At 39.1% G+C, this 25,661-nt stretch overlaps 1 protein-coding gene, 2 long non-coding RNA genes and 1 pseudogene across 3 annotated transcripts; 1 reads left to right on the top strand and 3 right to left on the bottom strand.

Annotated features, from left to right (window-relative positions):
- Window positions 1-265: 265 nt before the first annotated feature.
- On the top strand, window positions 266-1,276 carry LOC112200693. Its single transcript, XR_005809175.1, has 3 exons — window positions 266-452; window positions 527-635; window positions 1,197-1,276. It is a non-coding gene; the product is annotated as an uncharacterized LOC112200693 (long non-coding RNA).
- Window positions 1,277-10,460: 9,184 nt separating this feature from the next.
- LOC112199501 lies at window positions 10,461-11,431 on the bottom strand (annotated as a pseudogene).
- Window positions 11,432-18,995: 7,564 nt separating this feature from the next.
- Window positions 18,996-19,522, bottom strand: LOC112196257. The gene is made up of 3 exons (XR_002935073.2): window positions 19,386-19,522; window positions 19,142-19,260; window positions 18,996-19,069 (listed from the first exon to the last, which is right to left on the bottom strand). It is a non-coding gene; the product is annotated as an uncharacterized LOC112196257 (long non-coding RNA).
- A 4,782-nt stretch (window positions 19,523-24,304) lies between these two features.
- Window positions 24,305-25,294, bottom strand: LOC112199500 (putative ubiquitin-conjugating enzyme E2 38). The gene has a single exon (XM_024340512.1). It carries the CDS (start codon window positions 25,292-25,294, stop codon window positions 24,305-24,307), a length of 990 nt encoding a protein of 329 aa, XP_024196280.1.
- Window positions 25,295-25,661: the final 367 nt, after the last annotated feature.

Here is a 25,661-nt window from a genome sequence, read left to right as displayed (position 1 = left end):
TCTAGTGTTGGTAAGTAAAATATGTACTGGCAAAGCAATGGGGAGTATCTTGCTATGAAAGTTGACAGCAGTACAAACAATTTTGTTGAGCTTTTCCAAATTAAAGATCGAGGCATCGATAATAAAATTTTGGAGCTCCTGTATAATAAGGACAAGGTCACTGCTTTTGCTTGGGAACCCAAGGGCCATAGGTTTGCTATTATTTAGAGTAATGAAGATATTAGTTTCTACTCCATGCGGGATGCTGCCAGCACAGGCTATGTTTCATTGCTCACGATTCTTAGAAGCAAGGGGACAAACAATCTCTTTTGGTCACCTTCGGGTGGCCTCATAATACTTGCAAGGTTGAATGGTTCCAATGGGAATTTGGAATTTTTCAATGTGGATGAGCTTCGGACAGTTGCGATATCTAAACATATAGCAACAGCTCTTGAGTGGAACCCAACCGGGAGGTAAGAGAGATTATCCCTGTTGATTCTATATTTTAGCTTTTTTAAAGTCGTCTAATCTTTGTTATCATTCTTAGATATGTTGCTACTTCTACTCCAAGGACTTGTCATGAGAAGCCGAGTTTTAACATTTGGTCTTTTGATGGCCACCTACTCTACCAATTACCGAAGGATCTCTTCACAAAGGTAAGAGAGTGAGTATCAAAGCAATAGTTGTTATTTTTCTTTAATCTTAACTGAAACCAGAATTCCATATTGTACTTTTGGATTGGTAATTGTTTCTTTTCGGTGATTCTTCCAAATTTGGTCTGCATTTGGGAAAGTTCTAGTATTTTGAATGTATCCTCTGATTTTGTGTTGAGATTTGAACTCTTATTTGAAACATTTAACTTCTGGTTTTTATGTATATTGAATTATGCATTTCAAGTGGTTGTTTCAAAACTGATTTCATGTCAATTGGACTTACAATGAATTTTTGGTGAATTTTCTAAGCTGACTATGCTGCTGAGATTTTTTTTTTGTATATGACTCTTGTAGTTCAGTCATATTGTGTTCATCTTTTTCCTTGCTTTCCTAAATCCGAATTCCATGAAAATCCAGTATGTTCTACCTTAACATGTTTACTATGAGTCTTCAAAAGTTCAAGTTCATGGCTGTACAAATGAACTTTAATAAATTCCCAAAGCTAAGTTGTTCATGCCTTAATATTCCAGTTCACTTATGTCTCCCTTTTGATGTGTGATGCAGATTGGTTTGACTCTTTCGTTCGATTTTACTGGGAGAGGAGAGCTTGCAGATCGGCATGTCAATTCCATATATATATATATGGTAGCTAGATTGCTTTGGAGTAATATTACTCTATAATTATTTATTTTTTGGTTAGAAGTAGTCTAGTTTTGCTTGGTGTTTTCTTAAATTATGTTCTGAATTGGCTTCAAGCCTCTTGACTTTGATGATATAACAAGCCTATTGTATTGTTCCAAAATGAATGATGTCCATATGGTTAACAACCAACACAAGATTACAACATATGTTGTCTCAATATGAAAATGAACAACTAAATCGTACCAAAATCTGTTGTTTCTTGTTATATCAAACAACAGAAGTAACAGGTTATCTATATTTCAAATGTGCTTCAAACAACAGAAGAGTGAGTTTCTGAACTCAATCAAACTACATAACTACATGATTACATATAGTTTTATTTTCTATCAGACAATATAAAAACTTAAAACTGTGGTTGGAATACAAGATAAAAGACATAAAAATAAAGTCTTACAACTATTTAGACGACATATGAGCGTAATTTACCTAATTATAAGTGATTTACAAACAACAATTAAATGTCGTTAAAAATGCATTCAGACAATAGATTGTCAAACAAGTCTTTATTTTGGTAACTTCAGACAACATATAGATGTTTTCTTATTTGTTTCCAGACGACAGAGGTTTTATTAAAACTGTAGTTTGAACCTCATTTCAACAACATTAATGTGTCGTTGTATGTGATTAGTAACTACAGAAAGTTTCAAATCCTTCAAAGTTGGGTTGTTCAGACGACAGAGCCTTGCGAAACTTCTGTAGTCCAGAGCCTTGCGAAACTTCTGTAGTCTGAGTGAGGACAGACGACGGAGGATATATGTCGTCTGATGCCATAAGAGATGACAGCTGGATACACTACATATGATTTGCATATCAGACGATAGATATCATCTGGCGTCTGAAGCTATTATTGGCATAGTGTCCAGCAGTAGTAGCTATTTATAAATAATATACTATATTTTATCCAATCATAAACTGACATGTGGACAAAAGAGGAGAGATGAATATAACTTTTACTTTAGCTATGCATGATTCTCTAGCCAAATATAGCTAGCCAATTTAGCTAAAGCTAAATTTAACTTAGCAATAGCTAGTCTGTTAGAGTTGAATTTTGCTTTAAAAATAGTTATATATAGCTGAAATTTGAATTTAACTAGTCTGCTGGAGATGTCTTAAGGCATCTCCAATGGAGTACTTTTATTTTGAGTACTTATTTCAAAATAAAATTGAAATTTAATTAATTTCAGGCTAAGTTTGATTTCCAACATACTAGTTAAATAGAAGCTAAATTTTAGCTAAAAAAAACTAGCTATATTTAGCTAAAGAGGAGAGAGAATTTAACTAAAAATTTAATTTAATTTGAGATTTAGGTATTCTGCTGCTGGAGCATGACTCAATAATATCTAGTTATATTTTAATTTTAGCTACTTTTAATTATGAAAATAACCATCAACTGTTGGAGATCGATGCTCGCTTACGAAGCAAATATCTATTTCTTGCTGCTTAATTGTCAATCAAATTAATGAAGGAACGGTTATAAATTCAAAATTCATATAGCCATTTTCTAATCCGTAGCATCATTTCATCACGACATCACCTAACAATCTATAATCATAACCCACGCACTGTAAGTCTTCTTCTTCTTGTTCAATCCCAAAACCCTTTTCAATTTGTTTAAGACTTTCTTGCTGATCCAATTGTTAGGTTTCTTTGGCTACTTCAGCCTTTGGGGGCGTCAAGTAATCGACAACATTCTCCAAATTAAGAAGCTCCATTTGTTTTAAAAGCCGCAACGAGTTGCGGGTACACCTCTACTGATGCCTTGAATTTCCTCGAAACTCTGTAAGTCAAAACCGGAAACGACGAGTTAGTATAGTATCGAACTAAAATGCGCCCATTAGCGTAAGCGCTTCAAGCTCCTAGCATCAGCCTTGCTCTTTGACGAAAGTGATTGGGGATGAAAGCCTCTCAAAATTCTTGGGCGGTAGTGTTCGGGGGAAAATAGCATCATTTTGCAAGATGACACAAAAACTTTTTCGTTGTAAGCTTGGGAGTCCTTCTCCCATGCAGGAGGCAGTTTTGACTGGCTGATGAAACTAGGGCTTCTCGATAAGAAGAAGCCCTTGAATCGACACTAAAAGTTGGAGAATCGTCCATTGATATGGAACCCACTGCTTCCTGCTACCTAACAACGTATTCAGCAGAGTAGAACAAATGAGTCCGCTCGGTGTCATGCATGGTTGGATACGTAGCCTGTATGACAGAAAATGGACCTTTGGCGGTCGGGTCGGGTAATCGTGAGGGAACTTGATGTCAAAGAAATTAACAGAGTCCGTCGTCGTAGGGTGTGCCGGCTGCTCCGACTATGATGGCCTTCATGAGGTCGATGCCAGTCTCATATGCGCGAACGTAAATGTTGTCAGGGAGTCTGTCGTTAAGAATTCTCCACTCCTTCATGATATGTTTGTATACCTTACTGTTGCCATCCATGCAGGGGCGGAGCCACGTGGGGACCCAGTGGGTCCCGTGCCTCACTGAGTTTTCTATATTTTTTTTAATTTCTCTATATGAAAATCAATATAAGTAACTGAGAGTCTATTAGTTTCACTACAAGCCAACTTGGCGCAGTGGCAAGGCTGTTGGCTTGCATGAATTGTGCTAGGTCCCAGGTTCGAATCACACTTGTTATCTAGAAATATTAGTTTTCTCAATTTTCCTTTTCTTTTATGAACATTAGCACAATTTTTTCTTATAATTTTAAAGTTATTCCATAATATAAAAATTGTCTAATAACTAAAAGTAATAAATTTTACTAATAAAATATGTCATTTTAAAAATATTAATCTTACTATAATTTTATCAAATTTATTATTTTTAATTAAAATTTTAGGATATATTTTAAATTCTAATTTTTTTTCTCTAAAATTTCTGAGTGCCCCAGTTGATATGAAACTCTGGCTCCGCCACTGCATCCATGAACCAATCCCCGCGATCGTTTTCATTCTTTTTCACATCACTGTAGTGGTTATCTGAGTAGTCAGAAACGACATCGAATTGCAAGAAATCTTGGATCTCTTGTTTGTCACAGTTTTTGGACACCTGGTTAGGATTGAAGTTTGTAGAGAGGGCCATCTCTAGCTCTCTTCAAAGATCAGGTGATCGGACTGTGTTGTGAATAGAGAAGAGAAGGATGATTTTTATATTTAGTCATAATTTTAGTCTGGTCCTTCATGATATTGAATCCCCATCCATATTGAATACGTATCCATGTTAGGTTTTTTATTTCTTTTTAATTTCTAGATTGGACCTATTAGCTCAGTTATGCAGCCCAATCCCATGACATAAGTCTTTCTCTTATAAGTGAGAGTATGTGAATTTCAATTAAAATTCTCCGTTGTTGATATAATAAAACAAAAACAAAAAATGGTTCATGTAAAAATTGTTTGGTAACTAAAAAAGTTCAGTCTAATTGTCTAAAATAATTCTTCCAATTTTGACTAATAACAAGCAAATGTTAAAAAACAACTAAACTGAGGGCATCAATCAGTTTGAATCTAAATTTCTTGTTCAAAATAACAATACCTAACTTTTAAGAATAATTCATGATTATTGTATGATTGAAGGAAATTTTGACTAAAACAAGCAAATGTTAAAAAACAACTCAGGTGACAGAAAAGGGCGCGCATCAATCAGTTTGAATCTAAATTTCTTGTTCAAAATAATAATACCTAACTTTTAAGATTAATTCCTTATTATTGTACGATTGGAGAAAAGAGTAAAGAAAAGTTGGTAGATTGACGCAGAAAAGATTCGACATGTATGTGATATACTTTGATTGACTTGTGGGACAAACACACTAAGATCTTCATCGTATTAGCCTCCTCTGACATGGTTTATGGACATCTCTGATCCTCTTTGTGGCCTACCTATTTGGCTCCAAAACCAGTTGGCGTGCAAACTGTCTCTTTTGAGCGTGTGTGCGGGCGTGCCAGCACCGTGGGGTGCAGTTGTCGGGGGAGTCCCTTGACCTGACTTCTTCTTCAAGCGTTGTGGACGAGGAGAGCACCAACCTTTCCACAAGGTTCTTCTCTAGCCTTCTGAGAAAGGACTTTGGATGTGATCTATTCGCGTCACCGAATCGATACTCAACGTTGTAGGCTGAGCAGAGCAATCACTGGGACGTTTGGAGAAAGCACGGGTTTTGCTAAAGCGTGACTTTAGCTTCGCTGGGTTGCGACGGCGTTACCCTTGCTTCGCTGGTTAAGAGAGTCTCGGTGGCAGTGGTACTGGCAGTCGGCTCTTGGAGAGACTAGGACTGGAAGTATGGTCGCTGGGTTGATCTGGTGATGCTGACAGTCGGCTCTTGGAGAGACTAGGACTGGCGCGCGGTCACCGGGTTTCAACGAGGTTGAAGGTTTGCTCTAGAGAGGCTTTGTAATCGCTGGGATTGATTTGAGAGAGATCTTTATTCCGTCTTTGAAACCTGGTATTTATACCTAGGGTTTTGACTGTTCCTTGCTATAGAAGGATTATTGATTGAAGTTTCCTATTCAATCTCTACTACTTGACTCCAATAAGGTTTTGTTTTCCTTATGGATTACGGAATGGGCGAAGCTGTAACCCAAACCCAAGTAGGCTTATTTTTGGGCCGCAGGTATCGGCCCGCTGCGCTAAATCCACTAAAAGATCTTGCCAAAATTACTTTTGGGCTCAAACACTACCAAGAAATGATAAAATGTTACATGTTTTGTTATCCGATTACAATATATTTAATTCACTCTAAAATCTCACATTTATTTAAGGAAAACTAAAATTGGGAGAGAATTGAGTCGTACTTTCATTGATAATAGGGGTCTTTTTATATAGGGGATTACAAGACATACAATCAGAGTTCTAAAATTAAACGTATTACAATTGATTGGATCTCTCCAAGATTCTCCGATATTATCTTTAATTCTAACCCTATTACCACTAGGTCAAGTAACCTAGAGTTTGGGCCAGACACATATTCTGGATTTACTTGAACACTCCCCCTTGTGTCGCCTAAACGTGGTGCTTCTCTCGTTGCCGCATTAAAAACCTTGCCGAGTAACAAAAACCCAGTGGGACAAAAATAACTTCGGTCGAAGGGGAAAAAGAGCACAACGCACCCTTCATGTTTCGAGACCATACATGTAGACACCTCCCCCTGATGTCTGCATCTCCCCCTAAGGACTATGGTCATTGGAGTTCGGATAACTTTCTCATACAATGCTACCAACATGTTTCTCGAAAGTGGAATTTAGGCAATAGCTTAGTGAGCAAGTCTGCCATACTGTCCTCAGATCAAACCTAGTTCACTTTGATCTTGAGGAGAGTTTGTTGTTGTTGATTATACTTGGTGTGCTCTCTTTTGATGTAGCCTTGCTTCAAAACAAGCAGCATTATCTTATATGCTCGTAGGCTCATCTGTGGTAGACTTCAAACCACAATTGTTCGAACATACGTAACCATAGATCCAATCCATATACATTCACGAATCACTTCGTGAGGAGCAATAATCTCTGCATTGTTTGAAGATATAGCGACTAGGGTCTGTTCTGTAGACCTCCAAGATATCATGGTCTTTACCCATGGTGAACACTTAACCAGTTTGGGAATGACCTTTGTATGGGTCAGAGAGATACCCAATATCAGTAAAACCTTCCAAAACACATGTCGTTTGTGATGGGGATAGAGGACGCATGCCAGTGTTGGCGGCGTTTCTGGTGTGTGATGGGTCTGAATCTATCATCTCTCTGTAGGGATAGAACAAGCCCATATCAATCGTACATCTCAAGTACTGAAAGATATCTTTTACATCAATCCAATGGCGTCGCGTTGGCGTAAAACTATATCTAGCTAACAAGTTCATTGCAAACGAGATGTCCGGTCTTGTGCATTTAGCTAAGTACAATCACTACTAGAAAAAGGTCATCAGACGACGGTGATTTTCTGTTGTGTGATGACCAAACTAACCGTGGTCTAAACGAGTGTTATGTGATTGAAAAATCAAACAACGGTGATTTCACCGTTGTGTGACAATACTTTGCTCAACAGAATATCTATTTCCGTTGTGTGAATTCTGCACAAGCATGTGCCTGGCATGGCAGTCGCGGGGATGTGTAGGTACATTCAAACAACAGAAGAAAGAATTCACTGTTGTGTGAGATTCATAACACACAACAGATATAACTCATTCTTTGTTGTCTGAGATTCATAACACACAACAGATATTACTCATTCTTTGTTGTCTGAGATATGTAACACACAACAGATATTACTCATTCTTTGTTGTCTGAGATTAATAACACACAATTGAAGTGAAATTATATCCCTTGTCTGTTGATTACTCAGACAACGGAGATGATTTCATTTCTGTTGTGTGTTATGAATCTCACACAACAGAACTTTGTTTTCTTTTATTGTTGGTTGTTAGTTCACACAACTACTCTATTTGGTTTCTGTTGTGTGTTATGAATCTCACACAACATAACTTTGTTTCTTTTGTTGTTGGTTGTTAGTTCACACAACTACTCTATTTGGTTTCTGTTGTGTGTTATGAATCTCACACAACAGAAGTTTGTTTCTTTTGTTGTTGGTTGTTAGTTCACATAACTACTCTATTTGGTTAGCTGTAGTGTGAATATTGTAATCAAATTGAGTAACAAACCAGTGACTATTGGACAGTAATTACCACATCAAAAGTACTCAAATCCATATCATTCCATTACCATTTTTCAAACATCCATACATTCAAGTGACTAGGTAATGTACCAAACAAGAAAGCATTCCTAGCTAGCTACACATGAATCAAAAGCTGATATAATATCTTTTCGCTTCAACAAAACCTTCTTGTGTCATTTTATCAAGCATCCTGTGCACTATATATACTCTCATTTGCATCACCTCCAAGCTTATTGTGAAGCTTCACGAGTTAGAACATATTGCAGCAGAAGAGCATGATACAGTACCAAAGGGGTTGGTTTTCCAGAGGAATGAAGAACAAGAGCATGTAACCCAAGTTCAAGTGCCTTTTCCCCACTCACTAGCACCAATGAAGCTGCACCATCACTGCTCAAGAGAAAAGCACAACCCATTATGCACTGTTAAATATTTGCAGAAAAGGTGGAACATCCTTAGAGTTCCAAAATATTAATACTGGAAAGTACAAAGAACACTATTAATACTACTTCTCTGTTGTTTCTTTTATTATGTATTCACATAACCCCTCTACGGATTCACTTGGAACACCTCTAACTTAATTCAACACTCATCTGCTGAGACAAACTGATGATGAATCTAACTTGCTCGCTGTGGCCCTGAGGGAAGTAATAAGCAAGACTCCCCACTTGAGGCAAACAAACAAGGGGGCCGGCACAGGCATGCCATAACTCGGAATTTATGGCCTTCCGGGACCCTGAAAATAAATAAGACCATATAGAATGAGGCACAATATTTAATAACTTGTGCTAAAAATTAACAAATACACACCTTAATTAACAACATCGGCATCAATATTCAATTCTCATCAACCTCAAACAATAGATCCTCTTAGAGACCTGGGATAGGAGTATGAAGGTAGCATAAAACATAAGTAGAAAGGACCAGATGCAATTAGAACATATAGATAGGTGGAATCTGTACAGTTCAAAAAAAAAAAAAAACAAACAAACAAAGAAATTACAATAACAAAATGATGTAGAATAACTCATTCCAACAGATTATTACCTTTTCTTGATTCGTGGCATGGCAATGTCGCATGAGTAGTCCTTTGTCAGAAGTTCATCAATAAGCTCATCCACATGAGTCAACGAGAAACCTGAGACAATGAAAAGCAAACTTGAGTTAGCGTGCACGTAAACTGACCAATGGTGAAGAACATTTATATAGCAGTTACGAAATAGTAATCAGGGTGATCATAACTTACGTCCATCAGCCAATTTACTTCTCAACTTCCGATAGTCATTGTACAGAGGCTCTGGGTACTGGTAGACATCAGTATCGCTGCCTGTGATACGCAAGTAAAATGCACCAAGTACCCGAACATATCTGAAACCCAAGTAAAAAGTGTTAAATCACATTGAAGCAAACTGTAATGGAGAATGCCAGATGGCAACAAGAGATGTAAAAACAAATAGATATTCAGCACTCAGAATCAAACAGGCTACTTCAAACAGAACATAACCACTACAAAAACAACTTGCAGTAGTAATTAGGCAACCCAATATATTTAGACCTTCCTAAACAAAAATTACACCAATTTCACTTTATATTTTAATCCGAGGCCTATAACTTCTCCTCTACCTCCACGTAGCACAAGACTTGATTATATGTTCAAACCACCCAAGTTCAAAAATTTAAGTAAGAAGAAAAGAAAAAAAAAGCAACGCAGGAAGGGAACAAATTAACAAACCAGAATGATCCTGCAGTTCTTTTAACAACTTCATCTCCTCAAGTATACTAGACTGTGCTCCACTAAGCAACCCTCCAATTCTCATCTTCTCTTCCATTATGACGTGTTCTGAACCAAAAGAACTCACCTTTCACATCTTCAATGCAAAACCCAGAACCCAAATAAAAAAAAGCCAGAACTGATTACTGATATACCTCAACAATATAGAGGACAGATTCCATCTTAAGAATAGGTTGAAGAGCTAGAACTGATAGATAGGCATCAGTGTCAACTTCATACCTAATCAATTGAGGATGTCAAGTCAAATAAGTTCCATGGAGTTAAAAATTTAGATGTGCCAGAATATTCAATGGAATTTCGCATGACAAGAAATTTCAAAGAAAATTTGAGAGCATATAGTCCACAACAATTTCTCAAATAGAATCAAAGTTGATCAAATCCTCACCTATCTGCCTTTTTTGGCAGTATAATTATGGCACATGCCTTGTTGACAACAGCTCTTTCATATGATTTTGTTAAGCTCATGCTACAACTGCAAATGAAGGTGCTTATTAGCTAATCTAAAGGCCTACTATCCATAAAGGGATACCTTATTAGCTTTACCTAGAGGTTATGATATAAAATGAATCCGAACATTATATACTTGACAACAAACTTGTAACACCAGACTTAATTGAAACAACTGCTATAGTTGAAACTTAAAAGCTACTGAAGTCATAACTGGTTCAAATGCTAACTGTAAGTGGAAATGCCACTTACAATATAGAAATGACACTTACAACCAACTGAGGGCTGTAATCCCTAGTCCCAATCCAAGCACTTTCAATAGCCAATCCATTCCCATACTCATGGGAAACCACCGGGTGGTGCAATTCCACACCCTTGGGCGACTTCCTACAATACAAAAACGCAATGGACGGCGGGCAAAAGAACCACTAGTATAATAATCAGCCCCAATCTCCTTCATATCAACCTCAGTGCACCCAATGCTGTGTGCCGCATCGACGAAACCCTGATCAACTCCCTCCTCCCTACAAATCTTAACCAACTCCTTAACAGGTATAACCACACACGGCATTGAAGTAATATGATCAATCACAGCTAACCTAACCCTCCTACCATTAGCCTTCCCCTTGTCCAAAGCCTTCTTAAACTCGGTTACAATCTCATCGTTGGAATTCAAAGGAAACGGCAAGGGTACCTCAATGACGTGCCCGCCGGCGCGAGTGACGTAGGCCTCAATCGACTTCTTGACGGCACCGTAGGCGTAGTGGAGCATGACGACGGCGTCGCCCTGCTCGAACTTGCTCTCGGAGAAGCCTCAGGCGGCTTGTTGGAGGACGATGGCGGCGGCGGTGGTGGCGTTGTCGACGTTGGAGACCTCGTCGACGATGGAGACCTCGTCGACGTGGTCGGTGTTGATGAGGTCCTTGATGAGGGTGCGGGAGTGGATGATGCCGGCTTGGAGGTGGTTGAAGTAGAAGTGATCGGGTTGGGAGAGGTACTTGAGCTGCCAGCGGCGCTGGGCCTGGAGGACGGAGTCGGGGCAGGACCCGAAGCTGCCGTTGTTGATTCGGGCGACGGTGGGGTCGTGGTGGGAGAATTAGGCGGCGATTTTGAAGGGGGTGATGAAGGAGAGTTTGGGCTTTTTGGAGGCGTGGGTGTTGGAATCGCCATTCAGGGTGTGGTTGTGGTCGGGGGAGGAGGCCATTGCTGGGGGAGGAAGATTTTAGGGTTAGGGTTTGAAAGGGGGTGATGAGATTGAAGAAGAAGAGAGCATGAAATTGAGACAAGAGAGATCGAGAGACTGAGAAAGAGGGGTTTCGTGGGGGGGGGGGGGGGTTTCACGATTGGGAGAGTCGTGGGGAGGGGGGGTGGAGAGACGGAGGTTTCACAACTGAGAGAGCTCGAGAGAATTTGTTTCATTTTTCTTTCAACACGATGTGGCTTGGGCTGGGTGGGAGGCACAATTAAACTTCCAACAAATTCTAAAGTTGCTCACACAACAGAAACCTAACAAACTGTTGTAAGAGTATCAAAGTGTCAAAACATGGAGGGAAATCTGCCGCATACAGCAATTTGGCTCAAAATGTTGCCGCCTATATGTTCCCACTTTCACACAACAGAAAAGTATAACTTCTGTTGTCTAATTTCTACAAGTTGCACTAGGTTTACCTTGTGGAAGACATTCAATCAAGCTTCCTCAAAATTTGGCATCCAGTTTTCAATCACACAACGGAAATATAAAGCACCGTTGTATCAAGTAGCACAAATTTCAGATTTCAAGAGGCAACCAAGGCTCCAAAGTGGAGGGAAATCTGTCGCTAATTTTTTTAAGACTCAGACAACAGACATTACTTAAGTCCGTTGTGCAATGTAGTTCTGATAAAAAAGTTATCACTTTGTTGGCATTCACACAACAGAATATAACAAGTACCGTTGTGCAATAAAGCTTACTTAAACACACAACGGATGATTTCTGTTCCGTTGTGTGATTAACTTTTTGTAGTAGTGAATAATGCTCCTACTGTACTTATGTAGGGCACTTCCGCCTCTCGCACATCTTTGCCATCATCCTTCGGACGAAGAGGATCATTTTTAGGATCAAGACTACGGACGATCATAGGGGTGCTTGAAGGTTTGACTTTGTCAAAATGCCTAAGCATCTATCAACACGATGCTTAAGTTCCAAACAGAGACATAATTGTGTTCTCCCAAAATATTTCATCTCAAACTCAGATTTCAAGTGTTCAGCGGTTTCCTGGAACTCTTTAAGGGCTTCCAATGAAGAACATGTCAAACATGCACCGCGATAGAATCCAAAACTTGTTATGGAAACGCGTGGGCATATCTCTCCCGAATCAAGTAGTCATCTTAGTGAGCGTTTCAACCTTATTGTAAACGCGCTCCCTGGTCTAGAGCCACTTGACTTGGGTAAATGAAGTTCACCATGAACCTTCATGTACAGTCCGTATCTAGATCCCCATAGAGATACGTAGTGACCACATTTGTAAGCTGCATGATCAGTTATTCGGAAACTACCAAACTGATAGGGTAGTGGAGTGCAATGACATCCATTACGAGAGAATATGTCTCATCGTAGTCGATTCCAGGGTGTTTATGAGAAGCCTTGCGCCATAAGGCGAGATTACCATCTCTTTTTCTGACTATGCTTTCTAACAAAGACCCATTAGTTAACAGATTTTATGTTAGGAGGTGTTGGCATCATTGGCTCAAAAACCCTCCTCTTCGTTAGAGAATCGAACTTAACCTGGATCGCATCTTTCCATTTAGGCCAAATTTCTCTACGTTTGCATTCATTCATCAACGAAGTATGGTTCGATATCATCGGACTCAAACAAACTCATGCACAACGAAATGCGCAACTACATCATCAATTATGATAGAGTTTCTATCCCACGTCTCATGTACACTAGTGTAATTTTCATAGAGCTCTATATTCTCAGGAATAGGTTCCGACGTTGAGACATCTCCCAACAATAACCATAACTCGGAAGATTCTCATGAGACGGATTTTAAGTCTTGATGATCAGAGGATTGGAATGTGCCAAAGTATCCTTCGAACCCACGGGCCTCTCACGCATCCTAGCTGGGGTTATGGCTTGTAACGCCAGAGTGCCACTCTCTTTGGTGTTGGTGCCATGCCTACCTCCGCGTAGGGTGGCGCTACGTCATCTCATAGGGACATACTTCCTTGCAGTCATATTTGCAGTAGATGTGTGATCTCGTCACTTTAGTAGGGATCAAGATGAGACATAGTGGGAACATGCCAAGACAATTCTTGTCGTTCCTACTAAACATCTGTGTTCTTATCTCCCCCTAACGACGGGAAGACTGTCTAATCAAAGTGATAATCCTCAAATCCAGCGGTAATGAGATCGCCTTGCAAGGGCATTAAGTGGCGGACGATGGTCGGAGTCTCAAATCCAACGTAGTTGCCCATTCGTCTGTAAGGACCCATCATAGTGAGCTGTGGCGGCGCAATTGGCACATAAACGGCTCACTCAAATATGCGTAAGTATGATACTTGTACTTAGTTACTAGTTGTAACACAAAGGTTAGAGGTAGATTGAGTGGCAGTGGGTCGTAGACGAATTAGCATAGCTGCATGCGATATTGCATCACCCCAAGCGGATATAAGGAGATTAATGCGCATTACCAATGTCCGGACTACCATCGTAGTCGTTTCTACGAGACCATTTGGGTGTGTACATGGGAATGTGATGTCCAACATTAGTCCCATTGCAATATCCATTGAAAGTCATTGATGTAAACTCTCTAGCATAATCAAATACAATTGACTTAATAGGATGATTCGGGGAGTGCCCGTTGTCATATGATATGTGCTAGGAGTTTAGCATAAGCAACATTATAAGTGGACAATGGCACAACACGTGACCAGCGTGTCAACCAACATCATGAGATATTTAACCGTCCGCAAGTCGGTTGAATTAGTCTACAAAATCCCTATGGATTCTATGTAAGAACATAATGAGTATTTTCATATCCTTTGCATAGGACGGTCTCAGTCCTAATTTCCCTAAGGAACGGGTTTTGTAAAACTAGCGAGAGGCTTTAGAAGCAACCAATAAGGATTTTGGTTGGGCCTGAGCGTCTGAAACGCTATTTGAAGCAAAGTTGGTGATTGCAACATCACCTAGGGCATCATCACCATGATGTACGCTATCCATGGCGTCATGGATAAGGACTATGCCAGCCCTAAGCTGGTGGTGGACGGAGGCGGTGCCCTAGGCAGCAGCTTCGGTCACACTTGGTCCAGAAATCAACTTTTGATTCATGCTTCGTTTCGCTCGAAATAAATGATGTCCATGTGAAGTCTTTAGTAGACGGATCATCATATTATGACTAGGATGACCTATCATGTCGTGTCAAAGCTAATATATGTCTAAATCTAAGAGATCTTCTCTCATGACTTTATTGGATTAAATAGCTTGAATAGTGACATAGAGTCGATTAGAGAGACACATAAACTGCTCTAAGATGCGCCTTTGTTCACAATCATTAGAGGTATTGCAAAGGAACTCATTTCCGTTCTCTACATGTGTTTTCGCATGAAATCATTTGGCTACTCATAGGTGCGATTTGCCCTAAGAGCGTAGAGAGTTTTGCGACTGTAATCAAGGTTCCTTTTGGCAAGGGGAACTTGGGCTATTCCATGTCCTTGAATTAATACTGATGGCCCAGCCATCGAAGTCACAAAGTCATATGCTCAGAATCAAAATGGAGTCATAATGAAAAGAACTTGAAATTTTATTCATAAGCCAATAGAGTTACATCATTGTCTCTTCGACCAAAGAAAATCTAATCCAAAATGCTAACTAATGCAAAACAATGGTTTTCCAAAATAAATGTGACCAAGTGAGTAGAGAGATGTCGGTGGAGCAAGGCTCGCTTAAGTACCACTAATCTTAGAATCTTCCTAGACATCACACTTATTTTGGGTGAGCCTACTTTGAAGAAAGACTAAACCATTAGCATTTAATACAAAGTATATGGCAATTGCCTATTACATCTCTCGGAAAAACTAAAGACTTAAACAGAATTGGCGATCTATTGATCCCAGCCAGATTTGTAGTCTTCAACCCTTCACTCTAGATCATCTTCATGATCTTCTTGTTCCACATAGTGAGCTTCTCTTGCTTCACAATATGCTTTGTAGGTGGTGATAATTTCTTCACGAGCTCTACAAATGTGTGCCTAATGACCGAATACTCCACATTGAGAACATACATCTCTTTGCTTAGACTCCATTGATTGAGGCACTTTGAAAGTGTCATTTAGATGGCTCTTAGTGTTGGTGGAGCCACTAACATGACCAGAGGCGTTGCCTCCCTCTCTCTTTCCACGTTGACCTCTTCGGTTCCGTGTTTGCCTATTTTGGTGGTTACATTCCCAAGTAGAGCTTTTATATGGACCATAACGTCCAGAAGTATCCCTAAGATTAGGGTTTCGCTCTTGGCGCCCTCTCTTAAGGGCGCGACTATAATTGGATTCCAGAATATGCTTTTTTTCTACGGATCTCAAATTAAAGTTCTTCACAAGGATGTTGTCATGCTTTTCAACAACATTCATAGCTCCAATGAGCTCATGAAAGCTTGTGATCGTCTTGCAGTAACATCGATTCGATAGTTCTTAGCAACCATCAATGCAGAGACGGGGAAGCTAGAGAGAGTCTTCTCAATCAACATCACATCTGTGATCTCTTTACCACAGAATTCCATTAAGGATTTAATGTGAAGTGCTTCCGAGTTGTAGTCAAGAACTGACTTGAAATCACAGAAGCGAAGGCTATGTCATCTCACTTCTAGGTCATGAAGCAGAGAGTCACGGACGTTGCCAAATCTTTATTCGAGTGAGACCCACAGCCTTTTGGGGTTTTCTTCATTCATACACTCATACTGGAGCGAATCACCCATATGACGAGTCATTAGGATGATGGATTTTGCCTTATTTGCCTCTAAGGCTGCTTTATTTGCTTCCAAAGCTTGAGCTTGCTCAACAGTTAGCACGTGCTGGCTAGGCTCGAGAATCGTATCCAAGATTCCATCGGCCTTAAGATGCTTGCGAATATCATGAACCCACCTGTGATATTCAGAGTCAGTTGTTCCCGATGGAGCAAAGTCCAATTTGTTCAGGTTACTCATTCTGAAAGAGAACAAGAAATTAGGATTAGTTTCAGAGTGTAAACTACCATGAAAACATATAAAATTTCTTAGCGTAGTTGCTCCCAAGAAATTATGAAATTATGAGCGTAATCGCTTCCAAGAAATTCAATTCCAAGAGGTATTGGATTAGATCGAAACAATGACGTAAGTGGTCGATCATAAATTCTCTACAAACTCCAAGCTTGGAGTGAGCACGAACCCCCACTGTTAGGCTTAATTAGGTCTCCCCTATGATGAAGAAATGGTGGTAGAAGAAAGGAATTTGCAAGTCCCTGAAAAAGAAGAGAAATTGAATTTAAAAACTCGAAAAAAGTGGAACTTTTAGAAAAAAAATACCTCAAAATAGGTCGTCGAAAAATTTGACAAGAAAAAATCGCTGGAAAGTCATCGGAAAAGTGGCTAGTGTCATTGATCGGCGTGACTATTGACTTCCGTTGACCTGGGGTTGACCGAGCTAACATGGCAGTGGGGTCCAGTGCTGACGTGGCAGTGGAGTCCGATACTGATGTGGCAGTGGGTCCCCGGATGCTGACGTGGCAGTGGGTCCCCAGATGCTGACGTGGCGGCTGACTATTCTGTTGACACTAGGCCAAAAAAGCTAACAGACAACGGACCAAATTCGTTGTGTGATTTGGACGATCTCCGTTGTGTATCGGAGCGTTATGTGATGAAAAATGGCACAACGGTGGAAACCCGTTATGTGAAACACAAACAGTCAACACTTATTTGTTAAAAGTGTTGTGCCTTCACTCGGCAGATGGCAGCCACAATTGCCGCGCAGTCATGCTATGCGTGGCATGTGCATCCTTCAGACAACAGAACTTGTTCCAAAGCTGTTGTTGGAAAGCCTAGTCAGACAACAGTTTTTTTAATTTCACCGTCGTCTGATATACCATCACACTTCAGTTGTGCAACATGCTTGTTGTGTGAATTGGTTTTGGACAATAGAGTTTAGTTTTTACCGTTGTGTGATTGTAATGAATGCATTGTGTGAATGGCCTAATTTTGTGTATTCAAACAATGTTGAATTGCCGCACTATAAAATTGTTGTACAATCATTTTCATTTTCTATATTTTGTGCACAATAATGCTCCATTTTACCTAATGAACGCAATCAATTAGAAAGAAAACACATTACAAACCATCAAATGAGTAATCCAACCCATTCTATATACATCAAATGTTAAAATGGAGCATTTCTCAATCATCCAAGCCAACATTAAAAGAAAAAAGGTATTCTAATACATATGCCCATCTACTTGGGATATCCAAAACTGATACAAATTATTCCAAAACTAGAGTGCCATGCCATTATCAATATCAACAAACCATCAGAAATTAATATAATTATAGACAAAAATAGGAGCAACTGCTGCATGTGAATATTATACGCCAGCAGAAGCAGAAAATGGTGCGTCCTTAGGATCAATATTTTCCCTATCTTTTGCAGAATCCAGAATGAGTCTGTCCTTCTTACCAGCTTGAGGATCTCAGTTATCTACAAAAGCTAGAGGATAGGCTGGATTAATATAGAACTTTAATCTTTACATGTACGCACAATTGGGACTTTCAAAGTGATACTACTATGTTAGTTAAGTCCACAGCCTATGTTATTAGTTGAAGTAAAAGAAAAGGCTTGATTAATACAAAGCTTTAAGTTGTACATGTATACACACAATTGGGACTTTGATAGTGACAGTACTATGTTAACATAGCATATGCTATCTATGAAAGAAAGAGAAAAGATTGGATTAATAGTTTAATACAGAGTTGTAAAATTAATTCCAGTTAGTTGTGTATTTCAACTTCCAGGTTTCTTTCAAAACAAGCATACATAGATCGTCAAGGTCTCAAGTGTTTTCCCAAAGTCACAACATCAGTCAATAAAAACAAATGAGAAAACCCATGAATAATGAAAGGCTCACTGAATCGAAAAAAAAAAGTATAAGTTATTGAAATTGATTAGCAGCTGATCAGATTCAAAATTGAAAAGCATCATAGATCTAGAAAAATTACCATGCAACAAATGTTTTCACTCTTTATCAACTACAATTAAGTTTCTTCTCACCAGCTCCAAGCTCTCAGCTACCTGCAAAAGCAAGAGCATGTTGAAGGTATAGCACCAAGCAAGAGAAAAGAGGTAGCATTCGACACTTCTATTAAAAAGAGCATGAAAGGTATGCTCATATTATCAATTGAGAAGAGAGAAATATAACTCCTTTTTTTTAGGAATCTAGAATTTCAAATACATAGATTTAAAATATGAAAACATAAAATCAAAGGGGAAATCAAAATACAAGCCTAGGAAATAAATTCATATTGGAAACAAATTCGTGTGTGTGTGTGTGTGTGAGAGAGAGAGAGAGAGAGAGAGAGAGAGAGAGAGAGAGAGAATTTTGTTATTACCGAGAAGCAAAATCAAGGAGCTCATCCTGCAAATTCTTAAGCTCCTCCATATCCTCTAATCTCCACTGTTCCAACGCAAGTCTGCCCTCTTCAAAAAGTCAATAAGAGATATAGCATCAAATAACTAAATAGAAAGTTGGTATACAGCCTAAGTTAACTTTTAATTCTTATACAATCACCTTGGGGAGAACACGCAGTCCAGAACATGGAGCATCCAGCAGAACTTTATCACACTTCATAGTATTATTGTCCTGGAGAAAAGATAAGGACAATAAGAAATTTCATGTCCCAAAGATCAATGTTGTATAGAGGTGATAACTTACAGTATAACTACGCATATCAGCATGGATAGTGGTGATGACACCATCTACTTGGTGCAACTTAGCCATTTCTTTGAGGATTCTCAACCGCCCTTCATTTATGTCAATTGCATATACCATACCTCAAACCCAATGATAGTAAAAGAAGATTAGAAAGTAAGACCAATTCATAATACAAGAATAAGAATTCCAAAATTCTTCCTCAGTGGGTTGATATAGAGAACTAATAATTTAGATCATGAATTACCTTGGCCACTCAAAAGTGACGCAATGTAAAGAGTCTTTCCTCCAGGAGCAGCACAACAATCAATAATGCTTTCACCCTGTGGAGGATCTACAACAGAAACTACCAGACCTGCAATGAGATTGCAGTATACAGTTTAAGAAGATAGCCATATAAAAAGTCCACCAATAATAACTTCAAAACTAAAATATACTCTGAGCAAGCCAAAAGAAACCAAGAAAAAGATCAGATAATTAGATCTTAGGCCTCATATTTGAAGCAACAAATTGAAGTAGATTGTCAAAATTAAAAGATGTTTGATATTAATTACCTTCCTTCTATGTCTTATGAAATTTCTCCAGCTGAAAGTGTGCTTCCTAGTCCAGCGGATCATTCCCAGGTCAAACATAAGCATCTTTGACAGCCAAATAGCTATTCACCAATGTCTTAATCTCATATATATGTGCATATATGTGGTTTAGTCCCAATCAATTCGTAAAACGCTATAACAAGTTTGAAACACTATAATAAGTTTGCAACTAAGTTAAGTTCACATAAAAGTTGACATAAAACTTTCATTGAAAATATACATCTTAGATAATTATATTCATTAACAGATAAACAAGAGATTAAAATGACAGAACAAAGAAATTAATTTTACCAAATGACAATGCAGATATCAAAAGTTGACAATAATAACTGTTAAGAATGAACAAGTTCAACAGAAGTACCAATCTAGAGGGTGTACAATACAAGTCAGGCTATTAATAAAAAATTCCAAGCCTTTAGTGAGACTACTATAATAGTCTACATCAATACTAACTATCATGTACTAGCAAGAACAAAATGCAAGATGATAATCATCAAAGGAATCCATACCTGATAATTATCAGATAAGCATCAATACTAACTATCAAGTATACTTGAAAGAACAAAGACAATCCTTCATCTATCCCATAGAAACTGATAAGTGTTAAATCCGATAATTGCATATTTGGGCCTTGGACCTTTTCCTGCAGATTTACCAGAATGGTCATTTTGATAACACATTGACAAATTTCACAATGAATTTTACTCCCCCAAATAAAGCATACATATTTTGAAGTTAGTCTTCCCTTTGTTTCTATGTAAGGATGATGACAGAATTTTGTGTTTAAGATTAGTTTTAAGATGCAAATGGTCAAAGTATTTCCTATTTAATATGCAAACCTCTAAGGCTCTAATCTTTTGTTTGATTAAAGAATGACTATAGACAATTGATGACTTGAGAAATTAGCTGTGATATTCAACAACTGGTATTTATTTAATTTGAAAAGGAAAAAAAAATGTCTACCTCTTTCTCTCCCTTTCCAATGTCTCTGTCTCTTGTTGTAGCTGCTTCCTTTTCCCTTAATTCGATCATTTTCAGTGTGTTTTCTTTAGGTCAATATGTAAGTTTCTACTCATGCAGCAAATTACAACCTGCAAATAAATGCACACACAGTAAACCAAGTGTACCAAAAGCCAAACTCCTGCAGCCCAAACAAGATTCCAAACACTTAATTTATCACTAGAATCTGATTGGAAGGACACAATACTAAACAGAGATTCAATATCAAAAGTAAAAGCTCAAGTAATTCCATCACCCACTGCAAATATACACCCAAATTGCAAGCAAAACCAAACCTAAAATTAGTCAGATATCAAACACTGGACAAATGAATATTAGAAAATTACCTTTTCAGAGTAGCAAGAATAAGATGACAGATTGGTGTTTGGGTATATGGTTATAGATAGGGGTTTATGGTGACAGAAAGGGGAGTGAAAGAATGGGATGGAAGGCGAAGAGGAAGACAGAACACCGTGGTGAAGGTGGAGGAATGAATCGAGAGCTGACCTGGCCACCGACGACAGTGATAGAAGGAAGCGAGTCCCAAAGAGTTAGCTTCGCAGTGGTCACCGAGAGCTGTGCAAGCTCTTTGGATTTTGTTGACCAGCGAGATCAGGTTCTCCATACCCAATACTCAGCGGTGGCGGAGTAAGCTACGGCGGGGTGGGAGTCAAATCGAGTGAAATCCGATACCCCCAATTTGGTATGCAGATGAGGGAGAGATGACAGAGAAATTTACCCATTGCAATTGGTGGAGGATAGGAATTTGCTTCGATAGCAACTGGTGTTTTTGGCCATGTGGGTAAGGATGAAGAGGGAGATTTCGCGAGAGAGGCGCCGAGCTGGAGTGTTGGGCATCTGAAAGAAGAGAGAGGTTTTGTTTTCAATGTTTCCTTTCCATTTCCAAAACAAAAAAAAAAGTAGGAAGTTTGAGTTTTGGCAAAAAAATTTGAGCTGAGCGACCAAAGAGGGAAAGTTCCCGCCTATGAGCAATCAAAGTATCAGTATTCAGACAACACAGATAAATAATTTGGTTGTAAGAGCTTACAATCATCACATATAAGTTAATAAAAATTTGTTCATTTTGGGGGGAAATGAGTGGCATTTTAGGGCACATCCAAACCATCCTAATATATCTTCCTCACTTGGACAACACAAAGTAAAAAACAGTTGTATGATATTTTGCAAGCTGCTCTCATACAATAGATTTAACTATTCTGTTGTACTATGTAGTACCAATTTGGAGCTAAATTTGAGTCAAGCTAGGAGGAAAATCTGCAGCTATTTTTTTTTTCATTCACACAACAAATTATTCTTGTTAGTGTTGTGCAATCACCTTCTACATAAAAACTTCAAAATTTTTATGGCCTTATACAACGTAAGGTTCTTAATCATGTTGTATGATTGACTTTCCATCATCACACAACATCTTTTTTTTTCGTTGTGTAAAAACTGTTGTATATTGAAGTTTTTTTTTTTTTTTTTTGAGTGGAAGACGTCAATAGAACCAACACACACACACACCCATGCAGTGTATCCCAGCATAGCCAGACTAATCACTGCACCGCAGACGCACGAACCATTGGGTGTTTTAACTAACCCAGATCCCTCAAATCTGCTGGCCACGGGATGGAGTTGGGATTCGAACTCTAGACCTGAGGGTTCCAGACTAGGCAGCTCGACCAACACACCACACCACGTGGTTATATTGAAGTTATTGGCCTAATGTGACGTGGCTGTGGCCCTGTGTTGACATGGATGTGGGGTCTGCGTCAGTGGGCTTGGGCTTGGTCTTGGGCTTCTTGGCTTCTTGGGCTTCTTTTCCTTTCTTTTTTTTTTTTCTTTCTTCTGTCGGCTTTTCTGTTGGTCGGTTCTGCTACTTTTATACCGGTTTTTGGTATTTTTCTTCCGGTTCCTCAATCCTAGTATCGAAGAGCTGCTGCTGGAAAAATTTGATAGCAATCGGAGGTCCGGAAGGTGGTGAACCGGTGCAGGGATCCCTTTTTTTCTTCTTGGAGAGCTGGTTCGATACTTCCGGTAGCCGGTTCGGTGGTTTTCAGGCCGGTTCCAGTGGTATTGCCGCCGGTTCTGGAATCCTGGGATTGAGGGCTTCAATATATGCGGCGGTGGTGGCTAGGGATTGAAGGCTACGAATTTAGGGTTTCAGGGTTAGGGATTCGTGCTGATAACGTGTTTAAGGAAAACTGAAATTGGGAGAGAATTGGGTCGTACTTTCATTGATAATAGGGGCCTCTTTATATAGAGGATTACAAGGCATAAAATCAGAATTCTACAAGGAAACGCAATATTACAATTGATTGGATATCTCCAAGATTCTCTGATATTATCTCTAATTCTAACCCTATTACTACTAGGTCAAGTAACCTAGAGTTTGGACCAGACACATATTCTAAATTTACTTGAACAATATTGTATATATCAAAAACAAATTTTCAAATTTTATACCACTCTGCTTCAAACAAATTTTTAAATTATATTTATGATGACATTGATAAAATCATGCAAACTTTTGTCAATAGATGCAATGCATTGTCACACTGTTCACATTAGTCACACTGTTCGTGAGTATGATCAATATCTTCTAATTAGCACAAGGAGCAAACATGCCTTGATTATATATCTCAACCTCTGAAACTTAAATCCAGTAATACTTAGTACCGTAAACCCACAGGTCAACTTATAGATCTTTATAAACCACTGAATTTAGCAAATTGTACGTGTAAAGTACTTATTTAACCCGCAGCATCAATGCATCATCGTCACCTAAAGAAGAATTGGCTAGCATCCTCATTCAGCTTTAGCACTTTAGCCACTAGTCCAGCATTGAATTGATCCAGCCCTTAAGAGGTCGACGCGCGTCTCGGACGCGCGCACATAGATGGAGTCCGGGAGGTTCTGTTCTAGGATTTTCCACTCGCGCATGATCTTGTTGTAGGCCTTACTGCGTCTATCGATGGAACAGTCTTTGTCCTTCTTCTTGTAGTGGTGGTCTGAGATGTCGAAAATGCCTTCGAATCGCTTAAACTCGTTAGGTCTCTTTCTCGACATCTTTCAGGATTATGAGAGATGTTGATTTAATCACTCGCACACTCAATAATCGAATTAAGAAACATAAGCAAAGTAGAACTAGTAAATATGTAAGAGTTTTAAACTTAATCAAACTCAAACTTAATCCTTAAGTATCCTAATTCATCGGGTTGCTGGCCGCTTATTGATGCAATACGTCTTTAGAATGATCATCTTCTGGAATGGCCAAGCTACATTATATTGTTCATTACCCAAATTCTATTCAAACAAATTAAAATCAGTTTTTCTTTAGTAAAGAAATATTAGAAATTCCATTCCTGACTTCATGAGGACTAGTATATATACATGTGATGTGATACTATAATGCAATAAAAGAAAACTACTACGTACTACAACGCACTAAGATATTGAAGGGCTGGAATATATATTATCGTTCATGTAAGACCCTAAACATATCCAAGAGGCGAACTGTTAAAATCAAGCTCTCATTCTAATCTGATCACAGCACGTAGACGGTAGACACTAGCTAAGCCCTAAACATGAAGTAACAAATCAGTGCTACTAATGCACAACAAAGCAGAAGACAATAAGGACGACAAAGCATGCCTGCAGCCCCCCGCGGCGTCGTAACGTTCTCCAAATTCAAGTGCTCGACCAAATTTGAGGCCTTATACCATCTAAAAACCACAACTAGTTTCGGGTACAACTGTTCCATCGAATCAATAAATGTCGTCGAAACAGGGTGAACTGAAATTGCAGAGTCCTTAACTTTAGTGTCATCCTTGGTTTCATTTTCATTGTCATCTCTGTAGTGCCCGACTCCCACACGACTGTTAGTGTAAGCGTTACAAGCTCTCAGTATCCGGTTTGCTCTCTGTCGAAAATGGTCGGCGGTGAAAAGCTCAAAATTCTTGGGCGGTTTTTGGAGCAAATACAACGTCGTCTTGCACGTTTTGATAAACGCGTCCTCATTGTAACGACGGGAGTTCTCCTCCTGAAAGAGACGGAGACGAAAGGGTTCATTATAGAAGGGCTTTTCGTTCAGAACCAGTCCTTGTATAGACACCAGCACTTGGAGGATAGTCGACTGATTTGGATCCCACATCTCTTTCTTTTTCCCGGACCACGTATTGAGCAAGCTCAGACAGACCTTGCCGTTTTCATACAGATTCGGGTTGAGCCTCAATCCGTGGGAATGGTAATGGACCTGTGGCGGTTGGTACGGGTAGTTGGACGGGAACTTGATGTCGAAGAAGAACAATCCGTCGTGGTAAGGAGTGCTGGCTGCTCCAACAATGACGGCTCTCAGTAGGTCGATTCGAGTGTTGTACACTCGCACATAGGTCGAGTCCGGGAGGTGCTTACTTAGAATTTTCCACTCGCGCATGATCTTCTTGTACACTGTGCTTCCACAGTAGGTGAAACTGTTTCCGTTCCCGTCAGTGTTGCTGTAGTGGTGGTCTGAATGGTCCAAGACGACGTCGAATCTGTGGAAGCTCTCCACTAAGGGCGCCATCGTTGTTTCAGATTATGGTTATATGGACTGTGCTTTTTTTTTTTTCCTTATACCTAGTGTGAGAACAGTAAGACACTTATACATGGACCCGAAGAATGTTGACTTTAGTGTGCCTTGTCAAACTAGGATTAATTTTATAATTGTAATAGGAGAGATTTTAACTCGGAGAGAATATGAATCCTTGTACTCTAAGATTATGTTGTAATAGGAGAGATTTTAACTCGGAGAGAATATGAATCTTTGTACTCCAAGATTAAGTGCTTTGTAATCCCTATATATAGGGCTCCTATTATCAATGAATATACACAACTATTCTCGTAATTCTCTCTACAATCTCTCTGCATTCCAATTTCCTTAAACAATTTAA

This window comes from Rosa chinensis, chromosome 4, assembly GCF_002994745.2.
Source record: "Rosa chinensis cultivar Old Blush chromosome 4, RchiOBHm-V2, whole genome shotgun sequence".
NCBI lineage: Eukaryota > Viridiplantae > Streptophyta > Magnoliopsida > Rosales > Rosaceae > Rosa > Rosa chinensis.
The sequence above is the reverse complement of the archived record's forward strand: the minus strand, read 5'-3'. Positions and strand labels throughout refer to the sequence as shown.

Coding starts and splice junctions, on each gene's coding strand:
- LOC112199500 (XM_024340512.1), bottom strand. CDS start 25,294: ATGGCGCCCTTAGTGGAGAGCTTCCACAGATTCGACGTCGTCTTGGAC.